Source organism: Dipodomys ordii, unplaced genomic scaffold (genome assembly GCF_000151885.1).
Source record: "Dipodomys ordii isolate 6190 unplaced genomic scaffold, Dord_2.0 Scaffold76, whole genome shotgun sequence".
Taxonomy (NCBI): Eukaryota; Metazoa; Chordata; class Mammalia; order Rodentia; family Heteromyidae; genus Dipodomys; species Dipodomys ordii.
In genome coordinates this window covers 6,655,060-6,669,745 of record NW_012267292.1, presented here as the reverse complement: position 1 = coordinate 6,669,745, position 14,686 = coordinate 6,655,060, and the positions used below count along the sequence as shown (strand labels likewise).

At 37.6% G+C, this 14,686-nt stretch overlaps 1 protein-coding gene across 2 annotated transcripts in view; it reads left to right on the top strand.

Moving 5' to 3' along the window:
- Tax1bp1 (Tax1 (human T-cell leukemia virus type I) binding protein 1) overlaps positions 1-14,686 on the top strand; it is a 70,238-nt gene that overhangs the window by 21,377 nt on the left and 34,175 nt on the right. For both annotated transcript variants that reach the window (XM_013024451.1, XM_013024450.1), the window contains exons 4-7: positions 5,585-5,772; positions 10,199-10,357; positions 13,683-13,831; positions 13,913-14,003. In XM_013024451.1, coding sequence (XP_012879905.1) covers positions 5,585-5,772; positions 10,199-10,357; positions 13,683-13,831; positions 13,913-14,003 — 587 coding nt within the window. The remainder of the gene's footprint in view (positions 1-5,584; positions 5,773-10,198; positions 10,358-13,682; positions 13,832-13,912; positions 14,004-14,686) is intronic.

The window sequence follows — 14,686 nt, the reverse complement described above, 5'->3', positions numbered from 1 at the left end:
ACTAATAAAAAGTAAAATGGTGGTTGCAAGGGCCTAGGGAAAGAGAAATATGGAATTATTATTTAATACAATGAGAGATTTCATTTTGCAAGGTGAAAATGGATGTTGGCAGTGGTTGCACAACAATGTAAACTTATTCAACAATGAGCTGTATAATTTTTTTATTTTATTATTTTTGGGTCTGGTCGTGGGGCCTGAACTCTGGGCTTGGGTGCTGTCCCTCAGCTCTTCAGCTTGAGCCACAACGCCACTTCTGGCTTTTTTTCTTTTTGCTTATGTGGTGCTGGCTTATCGAACCCAGAGTCTCATGCATGCAAGGCAAGCACTCTACCACTGAGCCACCTTCCCAGCCCCTAATTTTTTATTTTTGTTGATCTTGGGGCTTGAACTCTGGGCCTGGTTGTATAGGGAGACCCTGTCTTAAATGACAAGAACAAAAAAAAACCTGAGTGTTCATAGTTTAAGGCTTTCCTTAGTGATGTCCATTTTATGGGTTTTGAAGACTGTGTAGGCATACTTGCTGCTGCAGGGTCATACAGAAAACAGTTCATTGCTCTTTAACCCTTTGGTTCCACCTATTGGTCTGTCTTTTCCTCTCACTAAACTGCTAGAACTCAATTTTATTGCTTCGATACTTTTGCCTTTTTCAAAGTATTATGTTATTGGAACCATAGTATGTAGTCTTTTCACATTGGCTTCTTTTTCTTTATCAATGTACACTTAAAGTTACCCCATGTTTTTATCTTGATAGGTCCTTTTATAAAAATACTGCTGTTCTAGTTTGTTTATTCATCTTTTGAATGACATTTAGGCTGCTTCCAAGTTGTGGTTGTTATGAATGAAGCTGCTATATGGATCTTGCTATGCAGATTTAAATACCAAGGGATATGATAGCTAGATTTTGTGGTAAAGTATACTAATTTGCTTCCATAGTGGTTTTACTATTTTGTATTCCCATCAGCAATGAATGAGAGTTTTTGTGGCTCCATATCCTCAGTAGTGTTTGGTGTTGTCACTGTATCACATTTTAGTTGCCTTTGGTATGGGCTGGGGAATGTGGCTTAGTGATAGAGTGCTTGCCTAGCATGCATACTGGCTTCCATTCCTCAGTACTACATAAACAGAAACAGCTAGAAGTGGTGCTGTGGCTCAAGTGGTAGAGTGCTAGCCTTGAACAAAAGAAGCCAAGGAACAGTGCCCAGGCCCTGAGTTCAAGCCCCAGGACTGGCGAAAAAACCAACAAAATACACTTTTCTGAGTTTTTGAATGTTTGATGTGAACATTGACAATATGATTATATGTAATTTTCACAGTTAAGAAACATTTCCTTCTATTTTGTTCCAGTAATACTCAGAGAATAAATATTTGTATTGCAGTATGAACACTCAGATGTTTTAGGGTTTTAGAGGTAGTTCAGTGCTAATGCATGTGTAAAGCCTTAGGAAAGACTGCCATAGAAGTAATATGCCTAAGGCTGAGCACGTGGAAGTGGTGCTGTGGCTTAAGTTGTAGAGTGCTAGTCTTGAGCAAAAGCAGCTCAGGGGACACAGTGCTCAGGCCCTGAGTTCAAGCCCCAGGATTGGCCAAAAAAAAAAGAGAAGTAATGTGTCATTCTCAGTGCATTGTACTTTAGTTATCATCTGAATTGCTTCACCTTGTTAGTAGTTTTCCCTTTATAATGAACATTATATGGAGTCTACTTTGAAACTATAGAAATACCTTTTTTCTCTTCATATTTTTACCCCACAAATTTTATGATCTCTGAATGCATTAATCTACAACTACAGTGTTTGCTTAACAATTCTCATAAAATTTATATTAATTGAAATTACTGTGTTATAGGAGTTGTTCTTTTCTCCATGAATTCATTCTCTTTTATGAATACTGTCATTTGTTGCTCAAATTCTGACTTTGTCCATTAGGAGCTCCTCAGGTAGGTTCTGGTATTTTCTGATATGCTTCCCTCTGCTCTTCAAACTTATTTTTGAAGACTTACTCCTTGCTTTTCAGCACCCTAAGAAGTTTCTGGCTATTTTGTATATCCTCTGCTCCTCCTCTCTGTTTCAAAAGAGTAAAACCCATAGTTGTTTTTTTTTCTTTTTTTTTTTTTGGTTGGTTGTAGGGCCTGAACTCTTGGGTGCTGTCCCTCAGCTCTTCAGCTCAAGGCTAGCGCTCTCCCACTTGAGCCACAGTGCCACTTCTGGCCTTTTCTGCTTATGTGGTACTGAGGAATCAAACCCAGGGCCTCGTGTATACAAAGCAAGCAGTGTACCACTGAGCCAACTTCCCAGCCTTTTTTTCCTCCTGTCCTTTGTGGTGCTTGAACTCTGGGCCTGGCTGCTGTCCCTTAGCTCTTCAGCTCAAGGCAAGAGCTCTACCACTTGAGCCACAGTGCCACTGCTCATTTTCTGGTGGTTAATTGGAGATAAGAGTCTCACAGACTTTCCTGCCCTGGCTTGGCTTTTAACTGTTATCCTCAGATCTCAGCCTCCTGAGTAGCTAGGATTACAGGCGTGATGCCTGGTGCCTGGCCCAACAATTTCTTAAAAGAATGAAACAAGGTAAAAAAAAGTAGGTATAATAATGTGGGTGAAAATTTTATGGCATGACAGAAGTACAAGTTCTCATGTCGAAAACGAACTTTACAACTTTGGTGCGGGGGAGGGGGGGAGGCTGGGAAGTGATGTGAAGGGTAAACAAAGGAGGAGGCTGCAATGCTTGACAAGAAATGTACTCATCTTGCCCATGTAATTGTAACCCCTCTGTACAGTATGTTCACAAAAAATAAAAATAAAAAAAGAAAATTTTATGGCATGAAAGAATGGGCATAGTTATTAGATTTTTGTGTTGATATCAGCTAAATATCTTTATCTTTGCATATGCACAATTATTGAATGCTTCTTTTTAACTAATAATTTGAGGTGATTCTAGAATTTATTCATATATATGTGAATGTGTGTATACACACAAATATCAACTCTCAAGTGTGTGTTTCTGTTTGACCTAAGTGGTTTTAAAATATGATTTAGGATATAAAGCATGTACAAAACTCAATGTGATGGCACATTCCAGTGTGAGAGGATTAAGTTTGAGGTCAGCTTGGGCAATTTTATGAGGCCTTGTCTCAAAAGTAAGAATACAAGGGTTGGGGATATAATTAATGGTTAGAGTACTACCTGGCATGCTTGAGGTCCTGAGTTCAATTCTTAGGACCCTTCTCCCCAAGCATATACATAGTGAATTAATGCAAAGTATACTTTGCATGTATCTTTGTTTTTCTTTTCTTCCTTCTCTCTCTCCCTTCCTCCTTTTCCCTGTTTCTTTGTGTGTGAAAAATATTATGTGAGCCACGTGCTGGTGGCCCACACTTGTTATCATAGCTAACTCAGGAGGCTGATCTTAGAGGGTCACAGTTTTGAAGCCAGCCCAGGCAGGAAAGTCCATGACACTCTTTTACCAAAAAGTCAAAAGTAGAGCTGTGGCTCAAGTGATAGAGAGGTATACTGGAGCACAAAACTCTGTGACAGTTTCTAGACCCTGAGTTCAAGCCCTGTAATGGCACCAAAAAACCAACAAAACTCCAAAACTCCAAAAACCAAAAAATGTAGTTAGACATTGACATATTGGATTGAAATCCTTTTGTACAACTATTTAAAAATAAAAAAAAAATAGCCAGGCACTAGTGTATCTCACCTGTAATCCTAGCTACTCAAGAGACTGAGATCTTAGGATCGAGGTTTGAAGCCAGCCAGGCCAAGCAAGTCCATGAGACTGTTATCTCCAATAAACTATTCAGAAAAAGCTGGAAGTGGCGCTGTGGCTCAAGTGGTTAAGTGCAAGGCTTGATCACAAAGAGGCTCAAGGACAGTGCCCAAGTCCTGAGTTTAAGCCTCAGGACTGGCAAAATTTAAAGAGAATAAATAAAGGAGCGAACACAAGTCTTTCTAGAGAAGTATAATTTTGCATGTGGAGACATAGGAAAAAACTACTTGTGCAGGTAAAGATTAATTTTGAGTTAGGACAGTTCAGCAAAAGTTATGAGTAACAATTGAAGAAAGAAGAAAGCAAATATTAAACACAGCATTTTTCAGATGGGACTAAATGTCTTGCATATATTATCTGTGGACACTTAGGAACTCTGAGATAAATGTTTCTGTCACATACATGCATACATAAAGATAAGAACCTGTGAGTCAGAGACATGTTTAAATACAGTTAGAATTCCAGAATATATCTGTATGAGCCTTCTCTTCTTTTCAATATACAACATATTCTTGTAGTTAATATGTTGTTTTTATGTGTGCTAAATGCTAAATTGGAGAGAAATTTCATTTAAATGATATTTCTATACCCCACTCTCCATATATATTATAATATATAATTATATATTTTTGTCAGTTGTGGGGCTTGAACTCTGGGCCTGGGTGCTGTCCCTCTGCCCTTCAGCTCAAGGCCAGTGCTATACCACTTGAGCTATAGCACCATTTCTGGTTTTCTGGTGGTTTATTGGAGATAAGAGTTCCATGGATCTTCCTGCCCGGCTGGCTCTGAACCGAGATCCTCAGATCTCAACCTCTTGAGTAGGTAGGAATATGGGTGTGAGCCACTGGGGCCTGGCTTCTCCTTATATTTTTTATGTTTTTATATTGAATCATTGTTTCTCTTCCAGCCTCATTATCATTATGAAGTACATACCAGATGAGGTCTTTCGTTTGTTTTTTGTTTTTTTTTAAATAGTTTTAAAGAGTTTAGGAAAGAGAAAGTAAAAGTCACTTTGAGTGAGCAAAAGGACCCAGAAACTGGTTGTCCACTATGTGTTGAGGGATTGGATGTTTTGTATTGTCTCTCCCCACCTTTTTCCCCTCTCTTCTGGCAGTTTGTTAGAGGGTGATTGATTTGTTGGAAACAAGATCCTCAAGTGGGTGGTGACTTCTATAGGAGGACTTGCCTGGTTTTTGGCAGCACTGAAGACCCCGCCCTGGGTAGTGGCTACTGTTTGGGGTTGGGACTCACAGGCCTGGATTGGTTGGCTGATGTTTTCCTTCATTTTTCCCCCTCTGAGTTTTCCCTGACTGCTGTGGGGACTGGGGACAGCCTGAGTTTTGTTGTGGCTACTTCTTGCTGAATGTGGGTGAGGAGGGAGTCAATGACAGCTGGCAGAGATTCAGGGAGAACACAGGGGACTTTTAAGCAGTTGTAAGGATGCTGGACCTGAAGTCGCTGGTGGTTAGTTTTTATATTTATTCATGGTTATTTGTATTGATGTTATTTGAATTGATGTAGGTGAAAGAGCACAAACTTAGTAATTTAAGCACACAGGGCCCAAGTATGAGTAGTATGAGCAGGATGAAGACTAATTTTGAAAGATAAAATTGTGAACCCTAGTAGGAAATTCATTCAAGGTAGAAAATATTGTTAAATTGAATGACTTTTTATAATGACAAGTTTTTTAAACATTTATTATTATTATCTTTAAGTAGTTGCACAAAGAAGTTCCCATTCTAGAAAACAGAATATGAATACAAGGTATCTGACAACATTGTATAATGACAAGTTAATAATTTTATTTGTTTACCACTTTTAGGATATTATCTTCCAAATGATGATGGAGAATTTTATCAGTTCTGTTATGTTACCCATAAGGGTGAAATTCGTGGAGCTAGTACACCATTCCAATTTCGAGCTTCTTCTCCAGTTGAAGAACTGCTTACTATGGAAGATGAAGGAAATTCTGACATGTTGGTCGTGACCACAAAAGCTGGCCTTCTTGAGGTTGGTACCAACAGAGAACTAAAGCTCATGGTGCTGGCATTTAAAAGTCTTTCAGGTTATGCATAACTATCAAAATCCATTGCTTTTAGTGAACCTAAGCGTCTTTAAAAACATACCTAAAGGGGCTGGGAAGTGGTAGAGCGCTTGCCTTGCATGCATGAGGCCCTGGGTTTGATTCCTCAGCACCACATAAGCAAAAAGCAAAAAGCCGGAAGTGGTGCTGTGGCTCAAGTGGTACAGTGCTAGCCTTGAGCTGAAGAGCTGAGGGACAGTGCCCAAGCCCAGAGTTCAGGCCCCATAACCAGACCCAAAAAACAAAACAAAACAAAACAAAATTTGAAAATTTCAAGGGAAGGATGCTAATTTTACAATGAAGAAATGCAGTAGGTACTGCCTTAATCAAGTCAGAATTACTTTCTTGGTTCTTTTGTGGAAGAGACTGTTTTACACAGTGGATGATACAGTGAATAACTATGGACAGAATTTAGACCTAAAGCTTATTACCTTTCCTTACCCTAATGGTTCTTTTTTCACGATGGCCTAATCTGTTGATTGTTGAATAATACACATTGAAAAGATGAAGCTGATTGGGTGAAAGGCATGAGCCAGTCAGGATCTCACGATAGTTGGATGTGAACATTGTTCTTTCTTAGTATATGACAGTGAGTTAAGGAAGTATCCTTAGTCTCTTAGGTGGAACACTTTTAGAGTGATTGTTTTCCTTGTTTATCTGATCAAATGAATAAGCCTAGATTAACCATAACTTAAAAAGAAAGATCTATTACTATGTTTTTGAAATAAAATACTTGGAGTCATTGGCTGGTCGTCTAATGCCTTATGTTTCAATTGTAGGAGTCATGAAAGAGAAAATGAAACCCCCCCCCCATTTTAAGATCACATTGTGTAATATTTTTACCCTATACCTGAATAAAGCACAGTAGTGTATTTTAAATATAATTGCATTTATTTCCTTTACAGTAATAATCAGAAAAAATGGCTTTTTAGGTTAGTTCACTATATATTTTTTTGTGAATTTACACTCATATTTTATTTGATGAAGATTATTGCCCATTCATAATAGTCAGGTGGATCTTCTTAAACTTGTAAATATTTTAATGCCTTTGGTTTTCATTAATGTATCTTTAAGAACTGACACTAGGGAACAAAAGATGAAAGGTTATACTATATTACTTTCACAAGAGCATCAAACTAGAAAGTTAGAAGGAACCAATCTTTTTTCTGGTTGATTCTCTTATATCTTTTCTTCCTCTTTTCAAAAATTCCTCTCTTATCTTAAATAAAGAAATGTAACTTTTATGGGGTGACTAAAACATTTGGTAGTGACAGTTGCCTGGTGATCAAGGTTTTTAGCCTGGTGTTTGAGTCCTAGTCAAAGATGCTAAAACAAGCCCTGATCTTAAGAAGTTAACATTTATATTGTAACTTTGAATACTTGTTAGACCACCCTCATTTCAGTCATTCCAACAGAATAACTATGGACATTTTGGTACCTGCATCTCTGTAGTGCTTTTTCTCCAAATAAGCTGGAAATTAGTACAAATCTATTTAACTTCTTCCTTCTATACAAAAGATATAACTGATTCTTAAATTGCTCTCCCTATGGAAATAAATGACCTAAAATGCTTTTTTTTTTGAAAAATCTTTAAAATTTTCATACTATTCAATGATTTTATCTAATACTATATAAAATAAATATAACTTCTTCTGGTCATTATCTGGTTTTCTGTTGTCATTAAAAATGATTGAGAAATCCTGCAATAAACCTGGATTAGATAATAGATATATTTTTAGAAAGGCATTTAGGGCCTAGTAAGAGATGTTTGACTATGGTGTATCTCCTAGATGAAATTAAAATATTTTTAGTTTTCTTAGGTATGATAATAGCAGTTTTGAAAAAAGTGACGGCTAGAAATGCTTGCTCTGAAGTACATAAGGGTGAATTACTGCAGTTTTGTTTAAAATGGTTTAGCAAAACAATGAAATTCATAAACAAGTATATAAAAGATGAAACAAACATGGAAATTATTGTTAGTAGTAAATTGAATAACATTTTAATTATTTTGTATACTTGAAATATTTCAGAATACAACTTTAGGGCACAAATTAGGTTTATATGCACACACATTTGTTTTTGTTTTTGTTTTTTTTTTTTGCCAGTCATGGGCTTGAACTCAGGGCCTGGGCACTGTCCCAGAGCTTCTTTTTATTCAAGGCTAGCACTCTACCATTTGAGCCACAGTGCCACTTCGGGCCTTTTCTACTTATGTGGTGCTGAGGAAATGAACCCAGGGCTTCATGGATTCTAGGCAAGCACTCTCCCACTATGCCACATTCCCAGTTCTTATATACGTTTTTAGGTAACTTAAATTCTTTAAACATTTTTCTGCTTACACTTTTGTAACTTTTTTTCCCCTTTGTGTCAGGCTTGAACTCAGTCAGGGCCCCAGCACTGTCCCTGTGCATTTTTTGCTCCAGGCTAGCAGTCTTAATCACTTGAGGCTAGTACTCTACTTCTGGCTTTTTGGTAGTTAATTGGAGGTAAGTGTCATGGGCTTTTCTGTCCCAGGCTGACTTTGAACCTTGATCCTCCTATCTCTGCCTCCTGAGTAGCTAGGATTACAAGCATCACCCACCAGTGCCCAGCTTTTATAGTAACATTTTATCAAGCACTATATTGTGAATTACATAAGTCATTGGGAAAAAAAGTTTTTTTGTATTGTTTCTGTTATACTAGGTCAAGACTCATCTTCATTTTAAATCTGCTAGAAAGTTTTGAGTCAGATTTAATGCTAAATTAATAATGCTGTTAACCTCAGGATAATCTCCTTGCTTGGTCTTGATTTTCTGTTGAATTTACTGAATGTCAGTTATTGTAATCTATCATAAATCATTGTTAAATAATTAAGGCATAAAAGTAGTTTAATGCTTAAGTAAATAAACTTTTTCCTTTTGAGAGTATTTCTCCTGGCATTTTCATTAGGTCTGTTGGTATAGACAGATAGATCATTCTGAAAGTTTTCAGCTATTCAGCTTTCATAAGCACCTTTTTAGAATTTAATCTTTTTGATCTATGATTCAAGGACTCGGTACTTTTTTTTGTATGTGTGCGGGGGATGAATCACAGAGTCTTGTGCTTTGTGTGGTGCTTGGGATGAAACAGGTCCTTCTGCATGCTAAGCAGGCATTCTGTCATTGAGCCATATCTCCAGTTCAACACTGAAAAACTTATTTTAGTATGTATTAGGAAAAACATTTTTTTATTTTGTCAGTCATGGGGCTTGAACTCTGGGCCTGGGCACTGTCCCTTAGCTCTTCAGCTTAAGCCTGGCGCTCTATCACCAATAGAGCTGGGTTCTGGTAGCTCATGCCTATAATCCTAGTTGTTCAAGAGGCTGAGATCTGAGGATCGGGGTTCAAAGGCAGCCTGGGTAGGAAAATCCTTGAGACTCTTATCTCCAATAAACCACCAGAAAACCGGAAGTGGTGCTGTGGTTCAAGTGGTGGAGCACTTGCCTTAGCGAAAGAGCTGAGGGACAGCACCCAGGCCCAGGAGCCACAGCACCACTTCTTACTTTTTCTGAGGAGTTTATTGGAAATAAGTCTCCCAGACTTTTCTGCCCTGGCTGGCCTTGAACTGCGATCCTCATGTGAAATTCTTTTTTTTTTTTTAATGTGTGAATGTATGTATTTTGTCAGTCATGGGCTTGAACTCAGGGCCTAGCTCAACTTTAAAGCTCAAGGCTACTGCAGTACACCTTTGAGCCAGAGCTCTACTTCCCATTTTTGAAGTGGTTAGTTGGAGATAGAGTCTTAGAGAGACTATTCTGTCTGGGCTGGCATCAAATTGTGATACTCAGATCTCAGTCTCCTGAGTAGCTAGGATTACAAGTATGAGCCACTGGTTCACATGAGAACTCTTATCTCCAATTAACCACCAAAAAACCAAAACAAAACAGAAGTGGAGATGTGACTTAAGTGGTAGAGCAGCAAGCCTTGATTGAAAAACTTCAGGGAGAGCTCCCTGACCATGAGTTCAAGCCCCAGTAAAACACAGACACAAGAGGAACAATTTTCCTGTCCGTGTTTTTGATTGTTATTTTGGATGAGAGATTGGTAATTACACCACTTAAAAATTTAATATGCCTTATCTTCACTATTGATCTGAAAAGTGATTAGCAGGCAACTTCATAATATATTTTACTCATTTTGTGATTTCTTTTAGTGTTTTATCCACACCCCAGCCTTAATTTATTAATTTTTTAACTGAAAACTAACAAGCTGATTGATAATGAATTAGGTAGATCATAATTTTTTCTATGAATTTTATTTTTTGAAATTGAAACGTAAACTTATAGTAATATTTTACAATTAAGGAAAAATTGAGACTTTTTGTTGTGATCTATAGTTGAAAATTGAGAAAACCCTGAAAGAAAAGGAGGAATTATTAAAATTAATTGCTGTTCTGGAAAAAGATACAACACAACTTCGAGAACAAGTTGGAAGAATGGAACAAGAGCTTAACCAAGAGAAAGAAAGATGTGAGCATCTGCAAGCAGAGCAAAAGGTTAGTTGTGTCTTATGGAACTGATTGGAGTTGATAGTATGGTTGCCAGAAACCCACCTTGTCAAAGAACTGAACCAATTAAAGTCTGTGAAGACCAGGTACTGGAAAAAAGTAGCATTTAAAGAGACATTATACAAGAATAGGTCAGTTTCTATTAACCTTTTGCTACAGCTGCTTTTGTGTTTTAAGATAGTTAAAATAGTTTTAGACTCTTGTTACTAGACTTGAGAAGTAGTCTTTGACAACTATTTCCAGATGTTTTACATCTAATTCTAGAATAGTTGATAGACTTGGAGGAAGGGCATTGGAAATAAATCAGAAACCATAAACACTGAATAAAGGGAACATAGGTGAATAAACAAAAATTGCTTTTCAAAAAAAGAATCCAGTGAATTAAGATATAATGCTAGAGATAAAACTTTGAAATTACTATTTTTTTTTGTATGTGTGTGTGGTTATTGTTATGCTAGCTCTGGTGCTGGAACTCAGGATCTCCTGTTTTCTTACTTGCTTTTTTGCTCATGGTTGGTGCTCTATTGCTTGTGCCCTGCCTCTACTTCTGGACTTCTGCTGATTAAATTAGAGATAATCCTCAAATTTGTCTTTAAATTTCTTTTTCTTTTTCTTTCTTTTTTTGTCGGTGTGGCCCTTGAACTCTGGGCCTGGGCACTGTCCCTCAGCTCTTCAACTCAAGGTGAGTGCTCTACCACTTGAGCCATAGCACCACTTCCAGTTTTTTGGTGGTTTATTGGAGATAAGAGTCTCACGGACTGCATGGGCTGGAAAATCTTCAGATCTCAGCCTCCTGAGTACAGGCGTGAGCCATCAGCACTCATCTACATTTCTTTATAATGTCTATAAAGTTCTCTATTTTTCTAACAACCTTTTTAGTTAAAAAGGTTATCCTGCATTTTACTCTTGGTGAATACAAAGTAGACTAGAAAGTAGGGATTTCTATTTGGTTATGGAGCGTCTTCTTTCATTTTTTTTTTTTTTTTAATGCTTGTACTGGGGCTTAAACTTGGGACTTTGAGCTTTCACTTGGCTTTTTTTGCTCATGGTTGGCAATCTACCAGTTGAGCCATGCCTCTTGTCCAGTATTTTGCTAATTAATTGGAAATGTAGTCTTTCAGTCTTTTCTGCTCAGAGATCCTCCAGATCTCCCCTCCCTGTAAATAGGTCATTTTTCAGATGTGTGTGCCAACATTCTGTTCATTTTTGAACTTTTAAAGCCAGTGTACTAAATACAGAAATATAGTAAAGTAGAATAATACATGCTTACCTTTACTTCTAGGACATTTAACTCAATTTTTAATGTATTTCTTGTAACTTTCTTGCTGATATTCTTTTTTTGGGGGAGGGGACTCCGGTTGTGGGGCCTGAACTCTGGGCCTGGGCGCTGTCCCTCAGCTCTTAAGCTCAAGGCTAGCGCTCTACCACTTGAGCCACAGCACCACTTCCGGCTTTTTTTCTTTTTGCTTATGTGGTGCTGAGGAATCGAACCCAAGGCCTCAAGTATGCAAGGCAAGCGCTCAACCACTGAGCCACCTTCCCAGCCCCTATTATTTTCTTTTTTCTGCTTGATAGTACTGGGTTGGAACTCAGAGCTTTATACTTGGCTAACTAGATGTTCTGCCAATTGAGCTATGCCTTCAGCTCTTTTTTTATTTGGTTATTTTTGAGATGTCTTATTTTGTGCCCACAGCCCTACTGGACCACATCCCTACTGTTCACCCTTCTTGCCACACTTGGGATGAGGAGGGTGCTTTACCATGCTCAGCTTTTTCTATTGTGTAGGATCTTGCAAACTTTTTGTCTAGCCTTGCATTGAACCTTGGTCTTCCTTAGCCTTGTGTAGCTAAGATTATAGAAATGAGCTGACTTTGTGATGTTTTTAGAGACAGTCTTACTATGTATCCCAAGTTGGCCTTGAACTCACTATATACCCTATGTTGGTTTCACTGGCAATCTGAACTGGATTTATAGCCATTTCCCATCTTTCCTTGCTCCTTTATTATTTAATAATTATTACAGTGAGAGATTAGTAAAACTTAGATTTAGCAGTTTTCCAAAATGGAATCCCAGGTTTTTTTTTTTATTAGCAAATGAATCAAATAATTCTAAATATTGTGAGACACTAAGCCAAATGTTATATTACATGGACAATATATTTGGAATCACATATCTTTATGTCCATGTTTTATATTTACATTTAGTGTTCCTAAAGTTAAGATATCCCTACAAATCCAGAAAGTATTATATATACTACTATAAATTCTAAAAATATAATCATAGAAAAATGGCTGCTTTTCTTTACCTGTTTTATTTTTAAGTTTTTGTTATCTAAGTAGTTGTACAAAGAAGTTGCCATTTAACAATGCAGTTTACGGATACAGTATATCTTGATCACAGTCATCCCTTTCAACATTCACACCTAATTTTGTAGGGCATACATTGAATTCTTGTCTGCATATTTCCTCTCTTCATTTGTCTACTCCTTTTCACTTGACCCCACCCTACCCTATTTGAGTACCCAAGATCTCAAATAGTGTAATTCTTTAGAAAGCCAGTCTTTGCCCTATTACAAGCCAGAGGGGGGATAAAAAGAACTAGCACAGAGCTGGGAATATGGCTTAGTAGTAGAGTGTTTGCCTTGCATGCATGAAGCCCCTGGGTTCGATTCCTCAGTACCACATAAACAGAAAAAGTTGGAAGTGGCGCTGTGGCTCAAGTGGTAGAGCGCTAGCCTTGAGCTAAAGAGCTGAGGGACAGCATCCACAACCAACCAAAAAAAAAAAAAAACAACATTGCCTAGATCCCAGACCCAGCAAAATTTCATAAACCATGCAAAAAGAGATCTTAGCTATAGAAGAGTAGTTTGTTCAGTTTCTGAGTTCTTAATTGTCTTAATTGATAAATGGATCATGTTTAAATAGTCATTTAATTTACTTCTTTTCCATTTGTTCAGTTATCTTGGAATATTTGCATAGGCTCCTGTGGCACATTGGCAGCATTAGAAACAATGACCTAGGGATATATTGTAGTGCTTTGATATAGCACTTTGTGATCTATACTAGAATTGCCACTGGGGTAGCAATGAGATAATTGTGGGATTAAAATTATAAGCATACGAAGTTGGCGGTAGTAGCCTGTATTCTCAGTATTTAGGAAACTAAGGCAGGAAGATCACTTGAACATAGGAGTTTGGACAGCCTGGGCAACACAGAGAGACCATTATGTCTATAAACAACAAAACCAAACACAGAGGTTTTTTTAAATGAATTTTATTTACTGGTTATGTTTATGAGAATGCCTTGTTTCTAAGGGTCTTATTGAAGAATCACAAAGCTTAAAAATGGAAAATGAAGAGTTTAAGAAGAGATACAGTGATGCTACATCTAAAGCACTCCAGCTTGAAGAAGATATTATGTCAGTCACACATAAAGCAATTGAAAAGGAAACTGAATTAGACAGGTATTTCTGATGATTTTAAAGAAATAACTAATTATTTAAGAAAGTTTTCAGTTGTATTCATTCATATTAATCTTAACACAGTTTAAAGGACAAACTCAGGAAGGCACAATATGAAAGAGAGCAACTTGAAGGTCAGTTGAAGACAGAAAAGGATGAGAAGGAACTATATAAGGTAATTCTTTCTATTACTGTTTTTTGAAGGAGATTATTCTGGTGCAGCTGAGGGTCAGGAATTTGAGAACAATTTAGCTGAACTCCTGGTCTCTTGTATTATTGCAGTCAGGATGCGGTTAGCTAAAGGCTTGCCTAGAACTGGGGAAGCTGCTTCATAATAGTTCACTCATATAGCTTTTGGCAGGAATCTATTCACTTGACTTGCAGAAGCTTCTCCCTACCGGTTTGAATGACCTCAATATTCCACAGGGCATATAATCCAAGAGAAGTCACAGTGACAATATGTGTTGCCCCTATAAATTTTTAGGGAATTAACTTGTAACAGTTTCCTGTATTATAGTAATTAATGGCAACAGGATAATGACTTGCTTATCTGATTTACAAAACTTAAGTGTTTGAACCTTTTAAGATTTTTTTTTTGGTCGGTTGGGGGGCTTGAACTCTGGGCCTGGGCACTATTCTTGAGCTGCTCAAAGTGAATGCCGTACCACTTGAGCCACAGTGCCACATCTGGTTTTCTGGTGGTTAATTGGAGATAAGAGTCTCTCTGATTTTCCTGCCCCATATTGGCTTTGAACTGTTATCCTCAGATCTCAGCCTCCTGAGTAGTTAGGATTACACAGGCTTGAGCCACCAGAGCACAGCTGGTGATCATATTTTACAGTTTTTCCTTTGGAATAA